Genomic DNA, 24041 nt, shown 5'->3' on the forward strand with positions numbered 1-24041 from the left:
TTCTGTTCGAAAGCGTTATTTGCAGGAGCTGGGGTACTCCTCAGGAGGCGGAGCTGCAGGGATCGTTCGCAGTCTGCATCCATAAGCAGTACTCGATTTCAGTTTTAGAACACACCTTCCTGGATGTAAATGATGATGGTCGACATTTTAAAAGTGATGTCATAGATTCATAAACGGCGTTTACTCATCATTGGTTTATTTTCAAACCCAAGACACTTGTTTCCACTTGCTAGTCATTAACAAAAGTGAGTGAGTGAGGGCTGATGACGTAAGTAATCAAAAAATAAATTCTTTTGGAAAGTTAGTAACTGGTATGTAATGAACCTTGACAAACGGGAGAGTGGAGGAGACGACGAGAGACACGACGCGCTGAGGCTCGACTTGTTTTATTTACGGTATAAAAACGGATTGAGCCGTCTACTTAGAGAGATATATTGATAATATTGAAATATCTTCTTTCAACCCAATAAGCCTTCTTTGAAAACAGCAGTGGTCTTCGCTTGGTGAGTTTTGGCTTCTTATCACTGGATCAGGATTGGGGGCAATCCCGTACCCAAGTTACTGTTGGTTGATTGATGTCAGTGTGTAGCAGTCTTGGGATGATATATTTTTCAGATTTTCAAGTTTCAACATTAGGACCATTTAGGATAGTCCGTATCCATCAGAGATGCTGTTAACCTGGCAGTTTTATCCTTCCAAGCTGTAATAAAGTTGTGGTGCGCCATATTCGCCTTCATTCCTGTTGTCAGGATGTTCTCCCAGTACCCCAGACCATGCCTAGACAAACCCAAAACCCAGGGGTTCTCAAGGGGTGCCGATGCTAAGGCGACGGGGGTTAGGGTGGTCCATTTTGCAAAAGTTTCTAGGATCTTTCGGGTCGGGTCGGAATTCTTGTCGATACCATGATACAAGGTTGTGTGCAAAATTTTATTCCGATCGGATAAATTTATCCCGTCCCGCAAAGCGACCAAAGTTTTCCCTATGTTATCAATAACGGGGCGAGCGATAATACGAATTCTCCCACTCAGTCCACATTTTTTTGCTCAATACGCACTGGCAGTCACTAAAAAAAGAACAGCAAAGGAGAGAAACACATCAGAGTGGAATAGGCATCCGTGAAAATAGCATATCCAAAATCCACCGTGCGTGCCATCATGTACTATTGGTCTAAATATAAGGGCCCAGGCGACCTGTAGTTTTAATGCGGTGAATACCCTTACCCTCGCCATAGCTCGGGCCGAGTGCATCCCTCCTCCCACCCAGCGCAACCCCCACTCGAATTGTGGCGAGGGTGAGGGTATTCACCGCATCCGAACTACAGGTCGCCTGGGCCCTTATCTTGAGACCAATAACATAACACCAATATCCCTCTCAGATGCAACGTCCGGTGCAGTGGTGCTCCTCGACCTGAAGGAAGTGCTTTTACTATTCCTTGCCGTGCGCGATGGCGCTAAAAAATTCCCACTGATGAGGGCAACAGTGCGATACCCAGCTCTCGCAAAGTCGTTCACCACCCTTATATGTGCCGGTCGCCGATGAGCAGTGGTCAAGTCGTCATTGTCTGACCACTCGGCCGAGTCGACATTGAGGAAATCGTGGCTGGCCCCGAGGGATGTACCGACCGATAGATGCAAACGACGCCAGCGAGCGCTGCCCTGCCCCACTGGCACTGCGTCGAGGGCGACTTCGGCGCGGCAGGGTTCTTCTCTCTCAGCCGCTGCTGCATGGAGGTGGCGATCGCCTCTTTTCCTCGACCGTCGTCCCGTCGTTGAAGAAGGAGAGACCGATGGCCTTGCCCATCACCTTGCCCGGTTACCGTCCGATATCTGTGTGGTAAGCGGTAGGAGCCTTTGCGGAGGGCGATGTCAGTTCATGATGCTGAGGTCGATCAGTGGGCAGACAGCCAAGGTGCTACTTACCTTGTGACGATGAAGGTGGTGAACCGGACCATCGTCCTCTTCTCGTGCTCGGTGAGCGCGAGCTGACAGAAGAGTGTTCTTGAGAGTGTTCTTGACTTGAGAGATCTTACGTCTTGATCACCTTTGCCATCCAACGAGCGCATTGTAGGGCAACCGGTTTCAGGATGCTCGCTTCCAAGTCACCGTCCATCACGACGATGGTGAAGTACACCACATTGCGGTAGTCATCACGGGCCGCTGCTTCTTCAGCAATGCGCGTCAGGTGACGATCATCTTGTCGAAGTCGATTAAGTCATTGAGCGGTTTGAACGACACTCGGTCCGTGAGCTGCCACCACTTTACAAACCGCTTGAAAGACGGGGTCGCGGGAGTCCGGGGCCTGAAGACGGATGGTGTGAAAAGTGAAAAGATGCGTCATGCATTTCGTAAGAGGCTCTTTCATCCAGCAAGGATTTGCTTCTGGTTGCCAAAACAAGCCACATTTCGATGATTGAGCGTGTGCCTTTGCAGCTTCAGCGGCCATCCCAGACGCAGGCGAATTCATAACTAGCGTAATGCATTCGCACCTCCTGGCATACAGGGCATTGCCTGGCACTGAGAACAGGAACTGCAACAGGAACTGTGGATTATCGTTCCTGCCTGTGGCTGATAGAAAGACCAGATCTATCATTGAGAAGACTAGAGAGGGTTGGTGCGTTGAGCAGGCAAGCTCCTTGGTAGATAGCCGCTGGCGCGACTGGGCAATGTTGAAAGACAAGTATTCGCCCTATGCTAAAGGCTGGTACGTTATAATGGAAACTTTGACCGCTTTGCGGGACGGGAAAAAATCATCCGATCTTAATGAAATTTTGCACAGAAACTTGTGCTATAGTATCGACAAGAATTCCGACCCGGCCCGATGAATCTGACGAACTTTATTTTTTACCATGTAAATGTGGACCACCCTAACGGGGGTGGAGAATTAGGGGTTTTGGGGATGCTCAAGCACCCCCTGAAATTCAAAAGTCACCGTGAAATAGTGCTCCAGGGGTGCTTAATTTACGCCTGAGACACAAACTGCTTTGCGTAAGCCGCGAGGAGAGTGATGCTGCTTGGAAAACGTACCTACACATGCTTTTCTACGCAAGAATTCGAAGCTTCCATTCGCCAGATGCTAGAGAAGCACCCCCTGGGATTATGACAATTTTCCGCCCCTGTAAGGCGATACCCCGAAGACATCACCATCATCATGTTTATCAGGCTGGAAAACTGCTTTCATGAGTTCAAATTTCAAATCACTTCTTGCTCATTGCATTAGAATGGATAACATATTTATTTCCTAACTTACAGTTTGAAGCACTGCGAGTTGGGAGTGAAAAATATGCTGTGTATTCCAAAAGAAGCGAGACTGATTGGTAAATGTCAAGTTTAAGTCCTAAGAAGATTTCATTGATGAATTTTTCATATTTTTACATTATTTGACATCCTGAATCCAAAAATGATACTCATATGTTTCGCAATTAAAAGGAAAAAAACAATCAAACCTGACCTAACCTTACCTACAAACCTACCTACCTACAACCTAAAACCTACAAACCTACAACCTAACCTAACCTAAAACCTAAAATTTTTGCTGTTTCATATTCGTATCAACAGCGTCACAATTGTAGTTAGGACCTAAACTTGACATATACCGACTGATTTGCAGGAAAGCTGACACTGACACTAGCCAGGGCCCAGGAATGCTTTTCATTTCTTACTCTCCTAACCCCTCGCAAATCACTAGCCAACTAATGACTAAGCCACAAGTATATGCTATCTTTGCCTATAGTTTGTTAGCTTCCTCCTGCAATACCTACCACTCAAATTTTTCTGTAAAGCTCTAGCTCTCAGGGATCCAATGGCTTGGAGCCTGGAGGAGGTCACTGGTCAGGTCACTCTTCCCCCCCCCCCCCATACATCAGCAGCTCTGATAATGCCAGACTTTGTGGCACTGTGTAATGTTTGCTCAAGTGAATTGACAGGGATCTGATGTGGACACATTTTGCGTTCATCACATGCATTCTTGCTTTGTATTGTACTTATCATTGCAAGCCGATCCATCTGAAAATGGCTATTATTGGCTGCAGAATCGGGTGAAACGAATGAGGTGGGCATAACATTACACACTTCATACACGTGTCACCTTTGCACACATATTTACATTTGCGCCACCGTGCTGCTACACACTGGCCGGGTCGCCGTGTTGCTCACGCAGTAGTAGCTTCAGATACTCTCTTTGAAAGAGCCTGTGACCGAGATTGCGCAGCGCCGGAGGCAGAGCGTTATACTGGATACAGTGGCGTATAGGAACCGGCGGCGCCCGGATTCCGTTCTAATCACGGGTAAATCGAGCAGGTCGGACTGACGCGTATCATGCCCATACGCGCTGCCTCGCGACAGTTCAGTTCAGCATTCATTCATATTTGCGTTCATACATTCATACGTTCATTCGCTCATTCGTTCATTACAGTATTGCCTGTAAGGACTTTGTGTGAGAGCTCTCAATGTGCATGTAGCATGCCACGATTTGTCAGTGCACTCTTGCACACCCTAGGTTTGTAAATGCACGCCTGAGCAAGGCTAATGGTGGTACTGTGCAGTGTGCACCTTCGAGATCCCATCGAAATTTGCCACGTTTTGCAGTCTGGCCTTCGTCGGAATGCCGATGTCTAGACGCCGGCACGTTTTTACGTCGACGTGACGTTGGTATGTTCATTGAGGATCTCTGTGCACTGTCCAGGGGCTGGGCTGAAAATAAGTGGTATGTGATGCCTGCGTGGGGTCCCCCAGTGATATTTTTAAAGGCATCTTATAGGGGAATGGGGTACAAGTGGTTGATGATTCCGTTTTGGTGGGCTGGGCAAAGATTCGCCAACGAATTATATGCGTAGACGAAGATTTGAGTTACATGCGTGCGCAGGTAAATGAAGAAGACAAGGGAGGGTGATGAAGAAATGCGTAGGTAGCCAAATATTGCCATCAAATCAATGAGAGATGAAGATCGAGTATTTACCCTGTATTGTCTACACAAAATAAGAACAGAGGATTCTCCTCTCATATTAGCAACTAGCTAATTTTTACCCAATCAAATGTGTAGCAGTTGTTTGTTTAGTTGCATCGATTTCTTATTTCTAAAAGAGAAGTACATAGGTTCAGGTGTTTCCACCAATGCACGGCAAAGTACAAAATTTGCTGACAAAGTGACAACACCACATAACTTGCTCGATCAAGCTCTGCATGACTGTGGTGGTGTGCAGAATTAATTGGTGCCTCGTCACGGGTATAGGCACGTCCTCATGGCCCAAGACGCCCCTCTCCGGGGCCGCCGTGCCGCGGCATATCGCACTGGGCACTAAAAACTGGGCGGCTGACCTCACATTGGCTCCATTATTCACTGTGACGAGGGTGCGAGTGTCAGGCTGATCAGGATCTGTTAACAGATTGTTCACCAGTCATACCAAAAGAGCTGTCACTGATTTAACAATGGAAGCTTTTGTAATGACAGTTGAGTCGTCCTACCAATTGAGTCGTCCTTCTGTCATCATTGCCGTCTCACGGACCTGTGAGCCGCTCCGACTGTGTTGGCTGGTGACCTGACGTGTCACCTGTCTGGTGCCACAGGGACGCGTCTGGAGACGTACCGGACCGGCCTCACCATGTCTGCCGCCGAGCAGATGCGGGCCATGCTGGACCAGCTGATGGGGACCAGCCGAGATGGTGAGTGGAGACCGCTGGCGGCGGGCTGGCCGGCCGGGCGGCGGGGCAGGATGGCAGCCCACCGCCCCACCCGAGAGACACGGCTGAGTGCTGAGCTTTGCGGAGGGAAACCGGGGCGGCTGCTGTCCTCCCGGCCGACCCGACCGAGGCCGGGCCTGGCAGATTCGACGCTATCACAGTGGGGCCTTAGCTGTATTCGTGGGGATAAGTTTTTGTGTATTTAGGATTGACTAAAATTTGGTAGCAGAAACCTTCTTTATGTTTGTATATCAAGTTCTTTTCCTTGAAAACACGTCATTACATGCATTCAGTTTTTGCTGTTACAATGTATCTTTCAATTTGGACTGTGAGGGCGGAATGGAGAGGTGAATAGCTTTGGGGACTGTGCTTACTGCCACTGCCACTGTATTCGCCGCGGCATTGGATCGGTCGGTGCTGTGCTCTGCTGTGTGCTCGCCACTGGTCTGACAGCTGATAGTAAGCAGCGTGTGTTTTCTTCTAGGGTGTGGCCAGCTAAAAATGCGTGTTTGCCGCCGTCAGATGCCGTCAATCACGTGTGTATTACCCCCATTCAGTCACGGGCCAGTCAGTCGCTCTCTATCTCATTAATCACTGTAGCACTCTGATGTTTGAGATCACTCTGGATAGATGTCGCTACATATCGTTCTAGAGTAAGTGCTTTGGTTAATTTCATTTGGGTTTATGTCCAGACTTGCTTTTCACACTAACTCCTGGTAATTTTGCTGAACTCTTTATGAGAATAACACGAAAGTTTGATTTGTGCAGACATCCCACTGCAGAATCTGTTCTGTTGTCTATTGTGTGATACCGTTCCCGCACGAAGAAGATTGGGTGAGTAGGACTTTCTGGCGAGTGGCCATCGACATATCTAAGCTGTAATTATTATTGAGCTGTAATCATTCTCATGATTATGATCGACCCAAGCATAGGAGCAGGAATCAAACAAAAAACTTGTGGAAATAGACCTAAGTTCTAGCCAATGCAATGCAGTAAGTTACGAGCTTCGTATTAATATAATTTTGTAAATAATCGATTGGCACTCGACGTGAAGCAGCCATCTATTTTTTAACGATTTTTTTCTCTTAAGGAGTGAAAATGCAAACAATTTTGCTTCTAGAATAGTTTGCTTGTTTAGTCAAGGAAGCTGTTTGAAAAGCAATAGTTAATGTTACATATTGTCTTAAAATTGAGTTTTGGTTACTATTTTTGATGATCAGTGTTTCATTGCAAAATATTATACGCTCCGTTGATTCTTGCTCCTTGGCCAGGGTAGTAGAAACTCAAGTCGAACATTTCGGTTTGGGTTCTCAGTCGATAAGTGGCTAAAAATGTCCTCATTTGAAGATCTAAAACGCTCATTATCCTTGTCACTTCTACAGAGAATTCGGCTGCCATCTGCGACTAAAAAGAAATGAGTGCAATTTCGCTTCATTTATCAAATACTGTGGTATCTTTCGGGCCCTTACAGTAGTCTATGGCGATCGGTTGCCGTATGTCATATGTTCTATGCTTGTATGCGCCCCGTTTCGCGATCCTCCGAGGTAAGGGAGGCCTGTGACGAGCTCTGCGGAGCGGACGACACCCTGGTCTGGCCAGCGCCGCCCCGGAGGTACAGGCAGAGCGTGCGGGCGCGCCGCAGGGCCGTTAACACCCTTGCAGGAGCAGCGCCGGATCGGCAGACGGCGGCGCGCGTATTGTGAGTCCGAGAGCCGCTGGCCGCGCAGCGTTTCCATGGCAACGTCCGGGGGTCGTGGTTGCCATGGTGACGGCGCCGCCACCGTCGCCCTCCCCGGTGTCCCCATGCCGTGTCACGATGGTCCGGTGAAGGTCATGCCAGGGACGACACTCGCATCAGGTCTTTTCATTTCGTTGCATTTTGACATTCAAATCATTTCGACCATGTAACACCATAAATACTAAACGAGGTTTTATTTGTCTACTGAATGATGTGAGCGTCGTCCCTGATTAGAGCTAGATGCCTTTATTCCATTGGATTAACATCCTTGCAATGTTCGATGGTGCGATATGTAGTTTATTTTTCGTGCAAAAAGGAAATCCTTGTTACATCTCCTGCTACGTGAGAAAAGTGCAGAGTAAGAATGTATTGCTTCTCACCTGTCTTCTGTGCAACGAAAAACCTCGGCGGTATTTCACATCAGCAAAACAGCTTGCTGATAAGATTTATCTTTCGACGTTTCCCTCTGTGGCATCCTGTTGATCCTCTGCATGTGGCATCAGAATATCTGCTGGTGGTGGTCCCTTTCCTGACATATAGCCTCGTTGCCGGTGCGCCCTAAAACACCACACCTTTCCTCATACATCACCCATCAGGCGACCGTAGCCTATGAGCAGGCGTTTCCGCGGCACGGGGGTCTCGGCTGTGATTCTGCGACCGACAGAGGTTCCCCGGTGGGGGTGGGGACCCAGCCGGCTGGTACGAGCGCGGGGAGCGGGCAGCGGTGGCCGCACCGACTCTGACTCCCCTCCTGTCCGCCAGGCGAGTCGAAACTCAGCGTGCGCTTCACCGACCCGAAGGTCTGCAAGAGCTTCCTGCTGGGCTGCTGTCCCAACGAGATCCTGGCCTCGACGGTACGGTGGTCGCCGGTCCTCGGGCCGGGCCGGGATGGGGCGGGTGACCACTGGTTCTTAGAGTGGGTTTGAGGCGGGTGTGACTCTGAGTTGTCATAGTGGGAGTATCTGTCATTGGTTACATTTTATTACGTGTTCTCAAATACCGGTGTTTAGGAAACATTTGTGCCTATCAAAAAGGTACGTACTTATCTCACCAATTCGATATTCGGTGTTAATTCTTCCCGGTGCTGGAGCCCGAGTGTGTGACACCGAGTGTGACCCGTGTGCTCCCGTGGCGGCCGTTTCAGCGGATGGACCTGGGCACGTGCTCCAGGATCCACGACGTGGCGCTGCGGGCCGACTACGAGTCCGCCATCAAGGAGAAGGACTACTTCTACGACATCGACGTAAGCGCGCCGCCGCCGCCGCCGCTAGTCAGAGACGGGATGGCGGAGCACGCGGGGAGGCTGGAACAGCGGGGATCTTTTGTAGGATGTACCATGCCTGAGTCAAGATATCACTGCTAACCACTGTCGTAGGTTTCCACACAATCCACAGTATGCAGATCCAGACATGTTCTAGAGCGCTAAACGACAAAGAGCTCAAAGTAATAGGGCGTAGTAACCACTGTATTTATAATTTCTCAGAGATGCACCGGCCAGTGGCGCCTGCAAATATCCTCTAACAGGACGCGTCTCTTCGTTTCTTCTGATGCGCTGTATCTGCCTTCCCAGGCTATGGAGCACCTGCAGTCATTCATCCAGGACTGTGACCGGAAGACGGAGCTGGCCAAGCGCCGACTGGCCGAGACTCAGGACGAGCTGTCGGCGGAGGTGGCCGCCAAGGCGAACAAGGTCAGTGTGACGCACGGGTGGGTGGGGCCAGGCTCGGATCTTGTGGGATTGAGACCTAGCGATGAGCACGTCGACTGGAAAAGGGTCTTCTAACAATGCATTAGTGTGGACTGTGGGTACTTATTGTTTTGCTCACTCTCGTACTATTGGGACAAGGCTCTTGTCTTTATCACCATGGGTATAATCAGCGTTATCGCTGATATTTGCGCTGGCTGAACGTCTAAAAGCCGACGTATCTGCGCTTTGTAATGGCGTGTCATTAGCTCACAACTGCTGAGCCCTGTATCGTTACTCGTCTATGGTTTGTAGCTCAAGTCTGACCGTTTCGCCGCTCCCCGTCCCTCGCCTTCAGGTGCACGAGCTGGCCGAGCAGATCGGTAAGAAGCTGGCGCGGGCTGAGGAGCTCGGCGCCGACGGACTCGTCGAGGAGAGCATGAAACTCATGGAGGAGGTGAGGATGCTGCAGCTGCAACCCGCCAAGGGTGGGGTGGGGGGGGGGGGGGCAGGGCCGGGGCGACTGGTGATGATAGTATTTATGAGCGAGCTCACTTTTTTCAGTAAACTTGCTCAGCTTATATCGACGTATAATCAGCTGACGCTTATGATTTTCCCCGTAAATGCTTTTCTTGTGTACCTATATTCTGCTCCATCGCCGAGTCGAACGATTTGCCGCTGGTCTGACCATCCCGGCTGATGTGACTGTGCGCCGCTGACCGTGTGCCCGTCTGTCCACCGCTGACCTGAGCTGACCGTGCGCCGCTAACCTGACCCTCCGGTCCGGCGCCGCAGGTGGAGGACATCCGTAAGCAGAAGGCGCTGGCCGAACAGGAGTACCGCAACTCGATGCCGGCGTCCAGCTACCAGCAGCAGAAGCTGCGTGTCTGCGAGGTGTGTTCGGCCTACCTGGGCATCCACGACAACGACCGCCGGCTGGCGGACCACTTCGGCGGCAAACTCCATCTGGGCTTCATCAAAATCAGAGAGAACCTCGCCGAACTACGGGTGAGCACGGATGAGGCTGGGGCGCTTCGCAGTCGAAGTTGCTATTATGAAGCCCCTTCGCTTATATTTCTATGTCTATATATAATTATTTTTGTGACTCTTTATTCGTTCATGCTTATTGTGTTTACTCAATTATTGAAGTGAAGCGTTGCAGGCTGTGTAGCACGCTACATCTTGAACATTTAACGTAGTATCTTTTCGGCACGGCTCGGTCCGGCAGTCCCTCTCCCTCGCAGTCCGGCCACACGCCTAGCTCGCTTTCCCACACCCAATTCCCCCCCCCCCCCAGTTCCCCTAATCTATCACTGTCCGCACAGAATGGGCAGCCGTTAAACTCCCATTAAGACGCGCGCTTTTGGAGACAGCTACCGCAGGATGAACGATTCGAACCCCAACAAGTAACAGCTGGATCAGTAACATTGTCAACAGCTCATGGACCCACGCCGAGGACAGATAACGGCTGGGAGCGCTGGATCAGTAAGATATGTCAACAGATCATGGAGCAGTGTCAAGGATGGATGCCGGCTGGAGCACACAGCCTCCTTTGTCGGGTACATCAGCCCAGGGTGAGTGACCCTGGCAAAACAACCGGGTGACCGACCTCACAATGGCCTCATGAGGTAGTTCCAGAGATCTCCGCAGAGGAAGAAGGCGCTGACTTACGGCCACACCCGGGCCAGTGGGCGGAGCAAGAGTGACGTCACAAGGGGCGTTGCCGGCAGACGAAACGGAAGGAAACAAAAGTTTGAATAAAATGAAATTGAAGAATCAAAATTAAAACTCGAAAATCACAAACCTTTCGGGGATTGTTTTATGCCAGCGATTACTAAAATGATAAAGCACTCAACACGAAGACGATTCGACGGCCAAAAATTGCAGGCACAGAAGAGCAAGGTGACTAAACAGGACAGAGGGCGCCATCTTACGGCCCCACCCACCAGAAGAAGGCAGAGGAAGATGACGTCGCAAGGGCGTGGCAGTCACCCCTCCCCCCCCAACTATAAAAGGGTGCGCCACCCAACCAGAGGCAGAATCACAGTCGAGCAGCCGAGAGTCACAGTCCACAGCTGGAGCCGGAGACGCCATCTGGGAGCCGCCGTCAGTCCGGGTCACCCGCGAGAAGCCTCTTCAGTTCGAGTGACCAGAGCCGGAGGACAACCGCCGACGCTTGAGACCACACTGAGAAGCGGAAGCGCAGAGAACTCCAGAATGTGAGTGTTGTTGAAAGTCTGCTCAATCCCAATCCTTGCCCCCCCCCCTCTGCCCAGCGTGCCGTGCCCGTGACGACTGCCAAACATTTTCGGTTACCATAAAATGCACTCTCAATTGGAATTGGAAAACTTAAATTACTTTGAACTTATTGGTCCAGACACCCTAGTAGCATGTTAGGATCTGAATTTCGAGGTCATGTCAGAGTCGCCAGCAAACCGTTATTGTCAGTGGGAGTTCACGATTAGGCCAAGAGCGAGATCCGAAAATTTACATAAGTAGCTCAGTGTCACGAACGCTGAAATTGATGACAGGATGCGTGACAACGTTGAAATGTCTTTGTCTTCGGTCAAGATGGTTCGTTCGATTTATTATGGGCGATGGCCAGGTGCGTTTTGAGGTTGGAACGTTTGTGAAATAAAGGGTTTAGATTCGTGCTGTACTCACTAAAAGTTGCATTGCGAAATCATTGGTAATATTGCTGTAATCTAAAATGGAAGCTAAAATGGAAGTCGAAATCAATTATAGAACAGGTAAATACGTTTGAAAGGAATGTAATGTTTTAAGGTGGCGACTGATTCATGCGATCGATCTATGAATATGGCTATGAATTATGATTTGCGACAGATACGAATGCTTGAGCGTACGGCGGAATTTTTCCTGTTACTTAGGTGCATAGTTGCGAGCAGTGGTTTGAGGTTGACGGTTTGACACTTTGCGACTTTAGATGGTCACTTTGCGTCATTGAAATTGCGAAATGTCGAGTAACAGGTAGATGTAGAAATGTTTGTGGTTAGAACTAATATGCGACTAATATAGGTACCGATCGTTGTGCTTTGTAGAATAAATACTAGAAAGGACCAGCTTTGTTGGGAAACGATCAAATGGGACAGGAGTAAAAAAAAAAAAAAAACTTACGTGGAATGGAGCTGATGAGATGTCGAACAGGGAGATATCGAAGCGATATTTTACCAGATTCACACTCACTGACACAGCCGTTGAATCTCCCGGCCCGAAGAGACCGCACACACCAGTACTGCACCGCGAGTGATGACGCGCCCATCGCGGCGCGGCCTTGACAACTGTCGACTGTCGACGCGGCGCCGGCCGGCGGCCGTCGTAATCGTCGTTCCCGACACGGGCGTTGAGCCGCCAGAGGGCGCGAGAAGCAGCCACAACAGGGGCAGTGGGTTAGCCGTAATTGGGGCGCGGGCGGTAGGTGAAGGTCACGTATAGGAGTCTGGTTAGTTGCGGAAAGTTGCAACGGGATAAGAACGTAGACAGTTAAATATGATATGCTATATGATATCTAGGACTGCACTTCGTTTGATGCGCATTGTTTACTGCTAATAGGATGATTTAAATTAGATTCCCTATGAAAGGCTAGGGACCCTATGACAATATTCTGGCACTCTATAAAGATAATTTGTTTAGGTAACTAGTAGCCCATCAGAAGCTATCGAACGAGTTTCAAGGAGGCATTTCCGTTTGAGCATTCAGTAATTCACTATGGTACGGTGGATCACAACCAGACGGCAGATCGATGCGTGTTAATTGGTTCTAGATCATATGTCTGATTAAATCAAGAGCGGTTCAAGGTCTGCTAGGATTGTATACGAGAACTGATGATAAGGTTCACGCGTGTAGCAGCAATTAGGACTTGAGATTACGATTAGATTTGGTTAAATTATGCGTTTCTGCTATTCGCGTTCTTGCGAGTTAGCGCCAATAATTACTCCAACAATATTGGCACAGGGCATTGTGAGGCACAGACGGCTTGTTTGCCCGCCTCCTATGGCGTAACGTTTACCAGCATGACTGTATGAGACACAGATGCACTTCTCGAAACCCACGTCCAGACCGGAATAATAAGAGGGACACACCGTCACGTACGCAGGGCATATGCACGTTTTCCGCCAGTGGTACCGGCCACTGTTAATTTTCCCGCTTAGGTAACACTGGGTGAGAAGGCAGTGAGAGGTTTCTACGGCAGGGGGGAAGGGGAAGATTGGCACAGTATGCAGTGGAGAGTAAGTTATGCCAAAGGCAAGAAGCCGAAGGTCAGGGGTGAGTCACCCAAAGGGCGGATAAGGCGAGCCGTAGTGTCCCGGATAAGTCCTCATACTTATTTCGTAAAGGTACTCTAATCGGTACTGGACAGCCTCAGGGGAGGGAAGAATGTACTCCAGGACACGTAAGGCCTTGAATAGTAAATCCCATGGTTAAGGATAGTTCCAGGATATGAACTAGGGTCCCTGGGTCGTGAACGGGAATGTTACACGCGGACCGGAAGAGGGCATAGGTAATCTCTCCCGGTAGAGAGATAAGTCGGATATAAATCGTGTATGTGTGTACCATAAGTCTATCGGTCGTGTAGTGAATCCCATAAATTAGTAGGGTGGATATTTATGCAATTATTCTGGACGGCCCTGCGGTAAGTATCTTTGTCGCCGGTTAGCGGAGCATGCATATGGATTTCGGAAAGAGACATTTATCTCGCCGGGGAGATCGCTATTAGTCAGGCACCTAACGCCATCGGAGGGAATTCGAGGGGCGCTAAATAAATTTGGGGTGAATATATGACGAACGAACGTAGAGAGAGGATGAGAGTGAGAATGGTAAAGGATGAATCTTAGGATAAGGCCGATGGGAGTTTAGCGAAGCTCAGTTAGGACAGTCAAACTAATTAATCTCGAGGGCAACTTAAAACTAGCAACGCTAATACGAATTAAGTGGGCAATTTTCTTAATGGGAAGGCCAGTGATATAGGAATGGGTGACTGGACGAATGATCACATTCAATTTATCAATGTAATTACCACCCATATGTTTGGCAGTGGTCATCGGGACTTCGAATGCCCTGTCCTTCACCTGCCCAACTGTGCCGCAAACCCAGCTGATCGGATACCTCTATCCCTAATCCGAGCAGTGAAGAAGCATCTCGTGCATCATGGTCTATACAATGAACAGAATCATCAAGCCTCTAAATTAAAAAGCATCTTCCATCAGATGTATTTGTATGCAAGGTGGATCTCTAGACATCTCCCTCAGGTGGATCTCAACACCATCTCAAGATCTCTATCAGGTGGATCTATATCTACATCTATCTCAGGATCTCATCACTATCTGGATCTCTCTCTAGATCTATCTCGGGATCTTTTCCAAGACTCTCAAGCTCCCCTGTTCTACCAGTTCAACTATCGAGTTCATTCCAGCAGCAAATAGCTCTGTTCCTCTACAACCAGCTGAACGACAGTGGACCGCGGTGCTGGATCAACCGCAAAGAAGGCGTTTGATTACCCGCAAGGAAGCAGTTATTATCCTCCCTTTCTTCTTCTTTTCTAAATCCCCTCGCTACAAATGGCGCCCAAAACGTGGGGATTTGATAATTCTCAAATTGTGAAGCTGGTAGACTGGCACAAGCCGCCGAACCCGAAGTTGATGAATTGAAAGTCAACCGTATGGAGAAGAGGAAGAAGTTGAAGAATAGAGCAGGTGTTCGAAATACCGGCAGCAGTGGAAATGAGCGTGCTGCAGGGGTCGATATGAAGAAAGAGGATGAGCTAAAGAAAGCTGTGTGAAGATGATGAAGCTTATGATGGTGGCTGATGACAGGGAAGTTGAAGAATTGAGCAGGTGTTCGAAATACTGACAGCAGTGGAAATAAACGTGCTGCAGGGGTCGACGTGAAGGAAGAGGATGAGCTAAAGAAAGATGTGTGAAGATGATGAAGCTTATGATGGTGGCTGATGAGAGGAAGCGGTCTTACGAATACTGAAAAGGACATAGAAGAAGTTGTTGAAGATAAGATAAGGAAATGAAGCTGTCTCATGAACAAAGGATCAGACTAATACAGAAGACAGGCCGAAAATGAAACTTGACAATTGTTTGCATCAGCATATCAATTCTTCTACGTTCTGCTGTACAACAAGTCCAAGTCTCGGTCAGCTGCTGTATTGCAAAGGAGAGCTCGAACTTTCTAGAGTATTGAGGATAAAAGGACAGCAATATCAAAAGCAGAAGAGGAAGAAGAACAGGCGAAATCCTCGTGTTGTACTGAATCAAAATCAAACACGGTCGTCTTCACAACACAGCCAAGGCGATTATCATGTTGGTGAACGAGGAGAGGGTGCCAGGATGCTGCAAGACCAACTGCCAAACGATCCATTCAGATGGGCTGCTGCAGAGATCACCCACCTGGGCTGCTGCGACGGCGGTCACCTGGTCCGCCGAAAGGTCGCTACCTGAGCTGCCACGGAGGTCACCAGTGCTGCCACGGGGATGCATTGCCCTCGCGTGCTGCCTCGGAGGTCACTCACCTGAGCGGCCGCGGAAGTCGCCTACCTGAGCTGCCACGGAGGTTGTCACCGGGTCTGCCACGAAGGTCACCTACCCGGGCTGCCATGGAGGTCACCCACTTGAGCTGCCGCGGAAGTCGCATACCTGAGCTGCCACGGATGTCATCTGTGCTGCCACGGAGGATGCATTGCCCTCGCGTGCTGCCCCGGGGGTCACTCAACTGAGCTGCCGCGGAAGTCGCCTACCTGAGCTGCCACGGGGGATGCATTGCCATCGCGTGCTGCCTCGGGGGTCACTCACATGAGCTGCCGCGGAAGTCGCCTACCTGAGCTACCACGGAGGCTGTCACCGGGTCTGCCACGAGGGTCACCTACCTGGGCTGCCACGGAAGTCGCCTACCTGAGCTACAACGGAGGCTGTCACGGGTCTCCCACGATGGTCACCCAACCGGGCTGCCACGGGGATGCGTTGCCCTCGCGTGCTGCCTCGGGGGTCACCCACCTGAGCTGCCATGGAGGTCGCTCACCTGAGCTGCCACGGAGCCTGCCACCCGGGCGGCCACAGAGGTCGCGGCAGGGCCGGCCATGGAGGTCGCCTACCCGGACTGCCACAGAGGTGTCATCCACCTGGGCTGCCACGTAGGCTGCCCACACGGGCCGCCGTGCAAGCTGCCCACCCGGGCTGCCACGGAACCCGCCGTCCGGGCTGCTGTGGAATCTTCCCACCCTGGCTGCCGTGGAGGCCGCCCCACCCAGGCTGCCACCCGGGCTGCCGTGAAGGCTGCCCACCCGGGCTGCCATGGAGGCCGCCACCCGAACTGCTGTTGAGGCCGCCCACCTGGGCTGCCATGGCAGCCTTCACCCTCCTGAGAAGCCACTTACCGAACGGCCACCGACGACATCGGGCTAACCAAAGTGGTTGGTGCCCGTGACCCGGATCTGGTGAACGACAAACTGAGGTGGGGACGAGGAACAACAGGTGCGTGTGTGTACTGTACTAGGTATACGATGTCATGTTGTAGGCGTTGCTGAAGATCAGATGATTGTGTAGATTTAGATGAGTAAGGGGTATGACTTTTCTTCGTATGAGTTGCGAGGACGCAACTAGGGTTGTTTGGACTGAAGATGTAGCACGCTACATCTTGAACATTTAACGTAGTATCTTTTCGGCACGGCTCGGTCCGGCAGTCCCTCTCCCTCGCAGTCCGGCCACACGCCTAGCTCGCTTTCCCACACCCAATTCCCCCCCCCCCAGTTCCCCTAATCTATCACTGTCCGCACAGAATGGGCAGCCGTTAAACTCCCATTAAGACGCGCGCTTTTGGAGACAGCTACCGCAGGATGAACGATTCGAACCCCAACAAGTAACAGCTGGATCAGTAACATTGTCAACAGCTCATGGACCCACGCCGAGGACAGATAACGGCTGGGAGCGCTGGATCAGTAAGATATGTCAACAGATCATGGAGCAGTGTCAAGGATGGATGCCGGCTGGAGCACACAGCCTCCTTTGTCGGGTACATCAGCCCAGGGTGAGTGACCCTGGCAAAACAACCGGGTGACCGACCTCACAATGGCCTCATGAGGTAGTTCCAGAGATCTCCGCAGAGGAAGAAGGCGCTGACTTACGGCCACACCCGGGCCAGTGGGCGGAGCAAGAGTGACGTCACAAGGGGCGTTGCCGGCAGACGAAACGGAAGGAAACAAAAGTTTGAATAAAATGAAATTGAAGAATCAAAATTAAAACTCGAAAATCACAAACCTTTCGGGGATTGTTTTATGCCAGCGATTACTAAAATGATAAAGCACTCAACACGAAGACGATTCGACGGCCAAAAATTGCAGGCACAGAAGAGCAAGGTGACTAAACAGGACAGAGGGCGCCATCTTACGGCCCCACCCACCAGAAGAAGGCAGAGGAAGATGACGTCGCAAGGGCGTGGCAGTCACCCCTCCCCCCCCAACTATAAAAGGGTGCGCCACCCAACCAGAGGCAGAATCACAGTCGAGCAGCCGAGAGTCACAGTCCACAGCTGGAGCCGGAGACGCCATCTGGGAGCCGCCGTCAGTCCGGGTCACCCGCGAGAAGCCTCTTCAGTTCGAGTGACCAGAGCCGGAGGACAACCGCCGACGCTTGAGACCACACTGAGAAGCGGAAGCGCAGAGAACTCCAGAATGTGAGTGTTGTTGAAAGTCTGCTCAATCCCAATCCTTGCCCCCCCCCCCCTCTGCCCAGCGTGCCGTGCCCGTGACGACTGCCAAACATTTTCGGTTACCATAAAATGCACTCTCAATTGGAATTGGAAAACTTAAATTACTTTGAACTTATTGGTCCAGACACCCTAGTAGCATGTTAGGATCTGAATTTCGAGGTCATGTCAGAGTCGCCAGCAAACCGTTATTGTCAGTGGGAGTTCACGATTAGGCCAAGAGCGAGATCCGAAAATTTACATAAGTAGCTCAGTGTCACGAACGCTGAAATTGATGACAGGATGCGTGACAACGTTGAAATGTCTTTGTCTTCGGTCAAGATGGTTCGTTCGATTTATTATGGGCGATGGCCAGGTGCGTTTTGAGGTTGGAACGTTTGTGAAATAAAGGGTTTAGATTCGTGCTGTACTCACTAAAAGTTGCATTGCGAAATCATTGGTAATATTGCTGTAATCTAAAATGGAAGCTAAAATGGAAGTCGAAATCAATTATAGAACAGGTAAATACGTTTGAAAGGAATGTAATGTTTTAAGGTGGCGACTGATTCATGCGATCGATCTATGAATATGGCTATGAATTATGATTTGCGACAGATACGAATGCTTGAGCGTACGGCGGAATTTTTCCTGTTACTTAGGTGCATAGTTGCGAGCAGTGGTTTGAGGTTGACGGTTTGACACTTTGCGACTTTAGATGGTCACTTTGCGTCATTGAAATTGCGAAATGTCGAGTAACAGGTAGATGTAGAAATGTTTGTGGTTAGAACTAATATGCGACTAATATAGGTACCGATCGTTGTGCTTTGTAGAATAAATACTAGAAAGGACCAGCTTTGTTGGGAAACGATCAAATGGGACAGGAGTAAAAAAAAAAAAAAACTTACGTGGAATGGAGCTGATGAGATGTCGAACAGGGAGATATCGAAGCGATATTTTACCAGATTCACACTCACTGACACAGCCGTTGAATCTCCCGGCCCGAAGAGACCGCACACACCAGTACTGCACCGCGAGTGATGACGCGCCCATCGCGGCGCGGCCTTGACAACTGTCGACTGTCGACGCGGCGCCGGCCGGCGGCCGTCGTAATCGTCGTTCCCGACACGGGCGTTGAGCCGCCAGAGGGCGCGAGAAGCAGCCACAACAGGGGCAGTGGGTTAGCCGTAATTGGGGCGCGGGCGGTAGGTGAAGGTCACGTATAGGAGTCTGGTTAGTTGCGGAAAGTTGCAACGGGATAAGAACGTAGACAGTTAAATATGATATGCTATATGATATCTAGGACTGCACTTCGTTTGATGCGCATTGTTTACTGCTAATAGGATGATTTAAATTAGATTCCCTATGAAAGGCTAGGGACCCTATGACAATATTCTGGCACTCTATAAAGATAATTTGTTTAGGTAACTAGTAGCCCATCAGAAGCTATCGAACGAGTTTCAAGGAGGCATTTCCGTTTGAGCATTCAGTAATTCACTATGGTACGGTGGATCACAACCAGACGGCAGATCGATGCGTGTTAATTGGTTCTAGATCATATGTCTGATTAAATCAAGAGCGGTTCAAGGTCTGCTAGGATTGTATACGAGAACTGATGATAAGGTTCACGCGTGTAGCAGCAATTAGGACTTGAGATTACGATTAGATTTGGTTAAATTATGCGTTTCTGCTATTCGCGTTCTTGCGAGTTAGCGCCAATAATTACTCCAACAATATTGGCACAGGGCATTGTGAGGCACAGACGGCTTGTTTGCCCGCCTCCTATGGCGTAACGTTTACCAGCATGACTGTATGAGACACAGATGCACTTCTCGAAACCCACGTCCAGACCGGAATAATAAGAGGGACACACCGTCACGTACGCAGGGCATATGCACGTTTTCCGCCAGTGGTACCGGCCACTGTTAATTTTCCCGCTTAGGTAACACTGGGTGAGAAGGCAGTGAGAGGTTTCTACGGCAGGGGGGAAGGGGAAGATTGGCACAGTATGCAGTGGAGAGTAAGTTATGCCAAAGGCAAGAAGCCGAAGGTCAGGGGTGAGTCACCCAAAGGGCGGATAAGGCGAGCCGTAGTGTCCCGGATAAGTCCTCATACTTATTTCGTAAAGGTACTCTAATCGGTACTGGACAGCCTCAGGGGAGGGAAGAATGTACTCCAGGACACGTAAGGCCTTGAATAGTAAATCCCATGGTTAAGGATAGTTCCAGGATATGAACTAGGGTCCCTGGGTCGTGAACGGGAATGTTACACGCGGACCGGAAGAGGGCATAGGTAATCTCTCCCGGTAGAGAGATAAGTCGGATATAAATCGTGTATGTGTGTACCATAAGTCTATCGGTCGTGTAGTGAATCCCATAAATTAGTAGGGTGGATATTTATGCAATTATTCTGGACGGCCCTGCGGTAAGTATCTTTGTCGCCGGTTAGCGGAGCATGCATATGGATTTCGGAAAGAGACATTTATCTCGCCGGGGAGATCGCTATTAGTCAGGCACCTAACGCCATCGGAGGGAATTCGAGGGGCGCTAAATAAATTTGGGGTGAATATATGACGAACGAACGTAGAGAGAGGATGAGAGTGAGAATGGTAAAGGATGAATCTTAGGATAAGGCCGATGGGAGTTTAGCGAAGCTCAGTTAGGACAGTCAAACTAATTAATCTCGAGGGCAACTTAAAACTAGCAACGCTAATACGAATTAAGTGGGCAATTTTCTTAATGGGAAGGCCAGTGATATAGGAATGGGTGACTGGACGAATGATCACATTCAATTTATCAATGTAATTACCACCCATATGTTTGGCAGTGGTCATCGGGACTTCGAATGCCCTGTCCTTCACCTGCCCAACTGTGCCGCAAACCCAGCTGATCGGATACCTCTATCCCTAATCCGAGCAGTGAAGAAGCATCTCGTGCATCATGGTCTATACAATGAACAGAATCATCAAGCCTCTAAATTAAAAAGCATCTTCCATCAGATGTATTTGTATGCAAGGTGGATCTCTAGACATCTCCCTCAGGTGGATCTCAACACCATCTCAAGATCTCTATCAGGTGGATCTATATCTACATCTATCTCAGGATCTCATCACTATCTGGATCTCTCTCTAGATCTATCTCGGGATCTTTTCCAAGACTCTCAAGCTCCCCTGTTCTACCAGTTCAACTATCGAGTTCATTCCAGCAGCGAATCTCTTTTCTGCTACACCGCCGAACAGCAGTGGACCGCGCTGTTTGATGAACCTCAAGATGCAGCTTTTTTTTATTTCTGTACTTTTCCTTCCCTTCATTCCCTTGCTACAGCTGCACTCTTTTCATCGTCTCCTTGCCTTATCTGCTTTCAGACTCCTGTCAATCAACCCGTCCCACTCTAACCCCTCCTCCCTCGGCAGAAAACCGTGGAGGAGCGGCGGGAGGAGCGCAGGAAGGCGCGCGAGGCCGAGCTGAATGAGCGACGGCGCGGCTCGCGCGACCGCGACCGGAGTCGGAGCCGGGAGCGGCGGCGCCGCAGCCGCAGCCGGGACTGGGAGCGGGACAGGGACAGGGACCGGGACAGGTCGTCCCGGCGGCGCAGCAGGAGCAGGAGCCGAGACCGAGACCGCGACCGGCGCAGGTGAGCGGCCGGCCGGACAGTTAAAGGGAGATTATGACCTTTTTCCACAAAATCTGAGTTAGGACCATTTTCTGACAAAACACAACAAGTTATAATGTAAATTAAAACCATTTTGCTCAATTCGGCACCTTGCCGCAAATATCTCAACTTGAAGTCACGTTAGCGGGGAGCGCTGAAAATGACCGTTGAATAAGTACTTACATCACTTTTTGGTACTTGCATGTAATTTTGTAAAATGAGCGTATTCATTACATTTGATCTTCATCACATCTAGTTAGTTAATGGTCGTCTATAGTGCCTTCAAAAGATATTCATGGTTTGGGGGTGGTTTATGTCTAAATTTACGCAACTATTTTTCCTGTTCATCATCTGTCGCCATATGCTGCTATTTTAGTAGCAACGACTCAATTTTGAATCGGTCCCGCCGACTGCACAATAAAAGAAGATAGATACAACACTTTTGCGGCATCACTGAAAAACTTATGCAGTACTGTTATCAAAATTCTCATAACACCGTTCGACAAACCTGAAGTCTTTTTGAAATAAATATGCTTGTATTTTTCGCTTCAGGCTCTGAGGCCAAAATAATGAATTTCGTAGTCGCAATCGCAAGATTTGGCTGCGTTTCTGGCGCATGCCGTTCATTTGTGGCGCAAAATAATGTTGGAAACAAAGAAGAGTAGGCACTATGTACCCCCGAATTAGAATCTAATTAATTCTAAACCGAATTAACTCTAATTCAAATTATAATCCTTACAACCAAGCAACGACAAGGCGATAACATAAACAAAAACCCAAGCGTCGCTGTTTGAAACAAAAGCGCCATATACTACGACTTTTTTATAGAGAAGGACAACGCATTTCGGTGGGTGTTACAAGTACTGCAAGTACTGCTTCTTTTTTGCAAAAATAAAAACCTTTTTCACATACGAAAATGTGCTAGGAAATTTTCATATTTTATAGAAACTACAGTAGAAATAGTATAGATGTCGAGTAATTTTTATTTAAGAAAAAAGAAAGCTCATTATCTCCCTTTAACTGCATAGCGGCGGGAGACACATTCAGAAACGGGCGGGCTGGCGACAGTGCTGTACTTCCTTAGATGGTAGCACCCTGCCATGTTTTTTTTTATCTGGTGTCAAACGGACAAACCTTGGGAGAGTTCTGTTTGGAAATGTCTGCGAAACGTGCCTGGAGATTCTTGTAGGGTTTTGAGCCTGATAAGAACTGAATAGCATCGTGGTATCAGGTACCCGAGCGCAGTGCAGCCGGGTCAGCGTCTCAGTGGCTTTTCTATCCGACCCGTTGATCTGACTGCCCTCCCTCGCTCTCCTCAGGTACCGCGACCGGTCCAGTGAGCGGCGCAGGGACCGCTCCCGGGACCGAGACCGGGACCGGGACCGTCGCCGGCGGCGGGACAGCAGGGACCGCGACCGCGAGCGAGACCGACGGTCAGAAAGGTGCGTATCGGGGGCGGACGGAGGGACAGGCGTGCGCGGGTGCGGGAGGGAGATACAGTTTTGGACGTGTTTGGCTACCGACATTTCTATCAATTTCATCATAGTTCGCTGCTGTACTTATTTCGTTGCCCTCTACTTTTTTCGGTTGTTAAATAATTATCTGTCGGTACTGGTGTTGTATCTTTTTTTTGTAGTCCCTGTGTGGTAGACGGTTTTTTCATCGCAGTCAAACGTATCCCCTAACTGTCACTCGTCAGTGTATGACTCGCCCCGTCTGACCCGTGACACCCCTCCCCCAAACCCACCCTCACCCCCACACACCCTCATTGCATGACCCGCTCCGATCTGACCCGTGACACCCCTCCCTCACCCCACAGACGATCGGCCAGTGCGTCTAACGGCCGCGGGGACTCTGCCAGTCGCGACTAAGTACCGACCGCAGTCGCCTGTCCACCCCGGCCGGTCAGTCCCGCCCCTTGCGGCGTCACTGTTCGATCTGTGTGACCGGTGACGTCACTGTTCGATCTGTGTGACCGGTGACGTCACTGCTCGATCTGTGTGACGTCACTGTTCAGTCTGTGTGACTGGTGACGTCACCGCTGTCCTGTGTGACGTGTTAGCTGACTGCGCGAACTGTAATGTGACATCTATTGAACTGCCGCCTGAGCAGGTCCGAGCGACGGCGGTGAGCCGGGCCGGCGGACCGGCGGCAGCCGCTCTTTATCTATCCGCGACGGGACGGGACGGGCTAGGTGGGTGCCGTGGGGCGGGGCGGGTGTGGGGTAGTCACCGTATGTGCTGGCCGGCGCGCGTCACTCCGAGTTATGCCGCGGATCATCCTCCCATTGTCTGAGTCCCGCGACTGGCGCGCTCTCCAATAAATCGGTACAGCACGGCCGCTGAGTTTCGTCAGAGTCCGCCGCGGCGCCGACACAGGTGGTTAGAGTCTCGTATAGACCCCGGCGATATCCGGGCGGTGGGGTGTGCGGGAGAGCAAGGGAATAGGGGGAGCTGATCAGGGAGACATCGGGACGCCAGCCGCTCAACTCAGCCGCCGTGACCCGTGAACGAGTCGTAATGGCTGCCGTGTCGTGGAGAAGTAAGACTCAGATGGCGCTTGCTACGAGATATGGATGGCACTCGTATGCCTT

General features: G+C 50.1%; 1 protein-coding gene across 12 annotated transcripts; it reads left to right on the forward strand.

The window, feature by feature from the left end:
- The first annotated feature begins 243 nt into the window (after window positions 1–243).
- On the forward strand, window positions 244–23785 carry LOC122366306 (putative RNA-binding protein Luc7-like 2). 12 transcript variants are annotated; one of them, XR_006253866.1, is made up of 12 exons: window positions 336–503; window positions 5562–5657; window positions 6143–6211; window positions 8176–8267; window positions 8558–8656; window positions 8984–9103; window positions 9456–9554; window positions 9893–10105; window positions 21210–21430; window positions 22768–22890; window positions 23268–23397; window positions 23449–23785. XR_006253866.1 is itself a non-coding variant. In XM_043338427.1 (11 exons), exons 5-11 carry the CDS (start codon window positions 8561–8563, stop codon window positions 23317–23319), a joined length of 924 nt encoding a protein of 307 aa, XP_043194362.1. In that variant the 5' UTR covers window positions 325–503; window positions 5562–5657; window positions 6160–7374; window positions 8176–8267; window positions 8558–8560; the 3' UTR covers window positions 23320–23785. The 12 variants fall into 12 exon arrangements, 7 of the variants coding, with proteins under 7 accessions (XP_043194359.1, XP_043194362.1, XP_043194363.1 ...); XR_006253864.1 differs by having other exon boundaries at window positions 6160–6211; XR_006253865.1 differs by lacking the exon at window positions 336–503 and adding an exon at window positions 4843–4860 and having other exon boundaries at window positions 6160–6211.
- The last annotated feature ends 256 nt before the right edge of the window (window positions 23786–24041 follow it).

This window comes from Amphibalanus amphitrite, unplaced genomic scaffold, assembly GCF_019059575.1.
Source record: "Amphibalanus amphitrite isolate SeventyFive unplaced genomic scaffold, NRLGWU_Aamphi_draft 000795F_arrow, whole genome shotgun sequence".
In the NCBI taxonomy this organism is placed as follows: domain Eukaryota; kingdom Metazoa; phylum Arthropoda; class Thecostraca; order Balanomorpha; family Balanidae; genus Amphibalanus; species Amphibalanus amphitrite.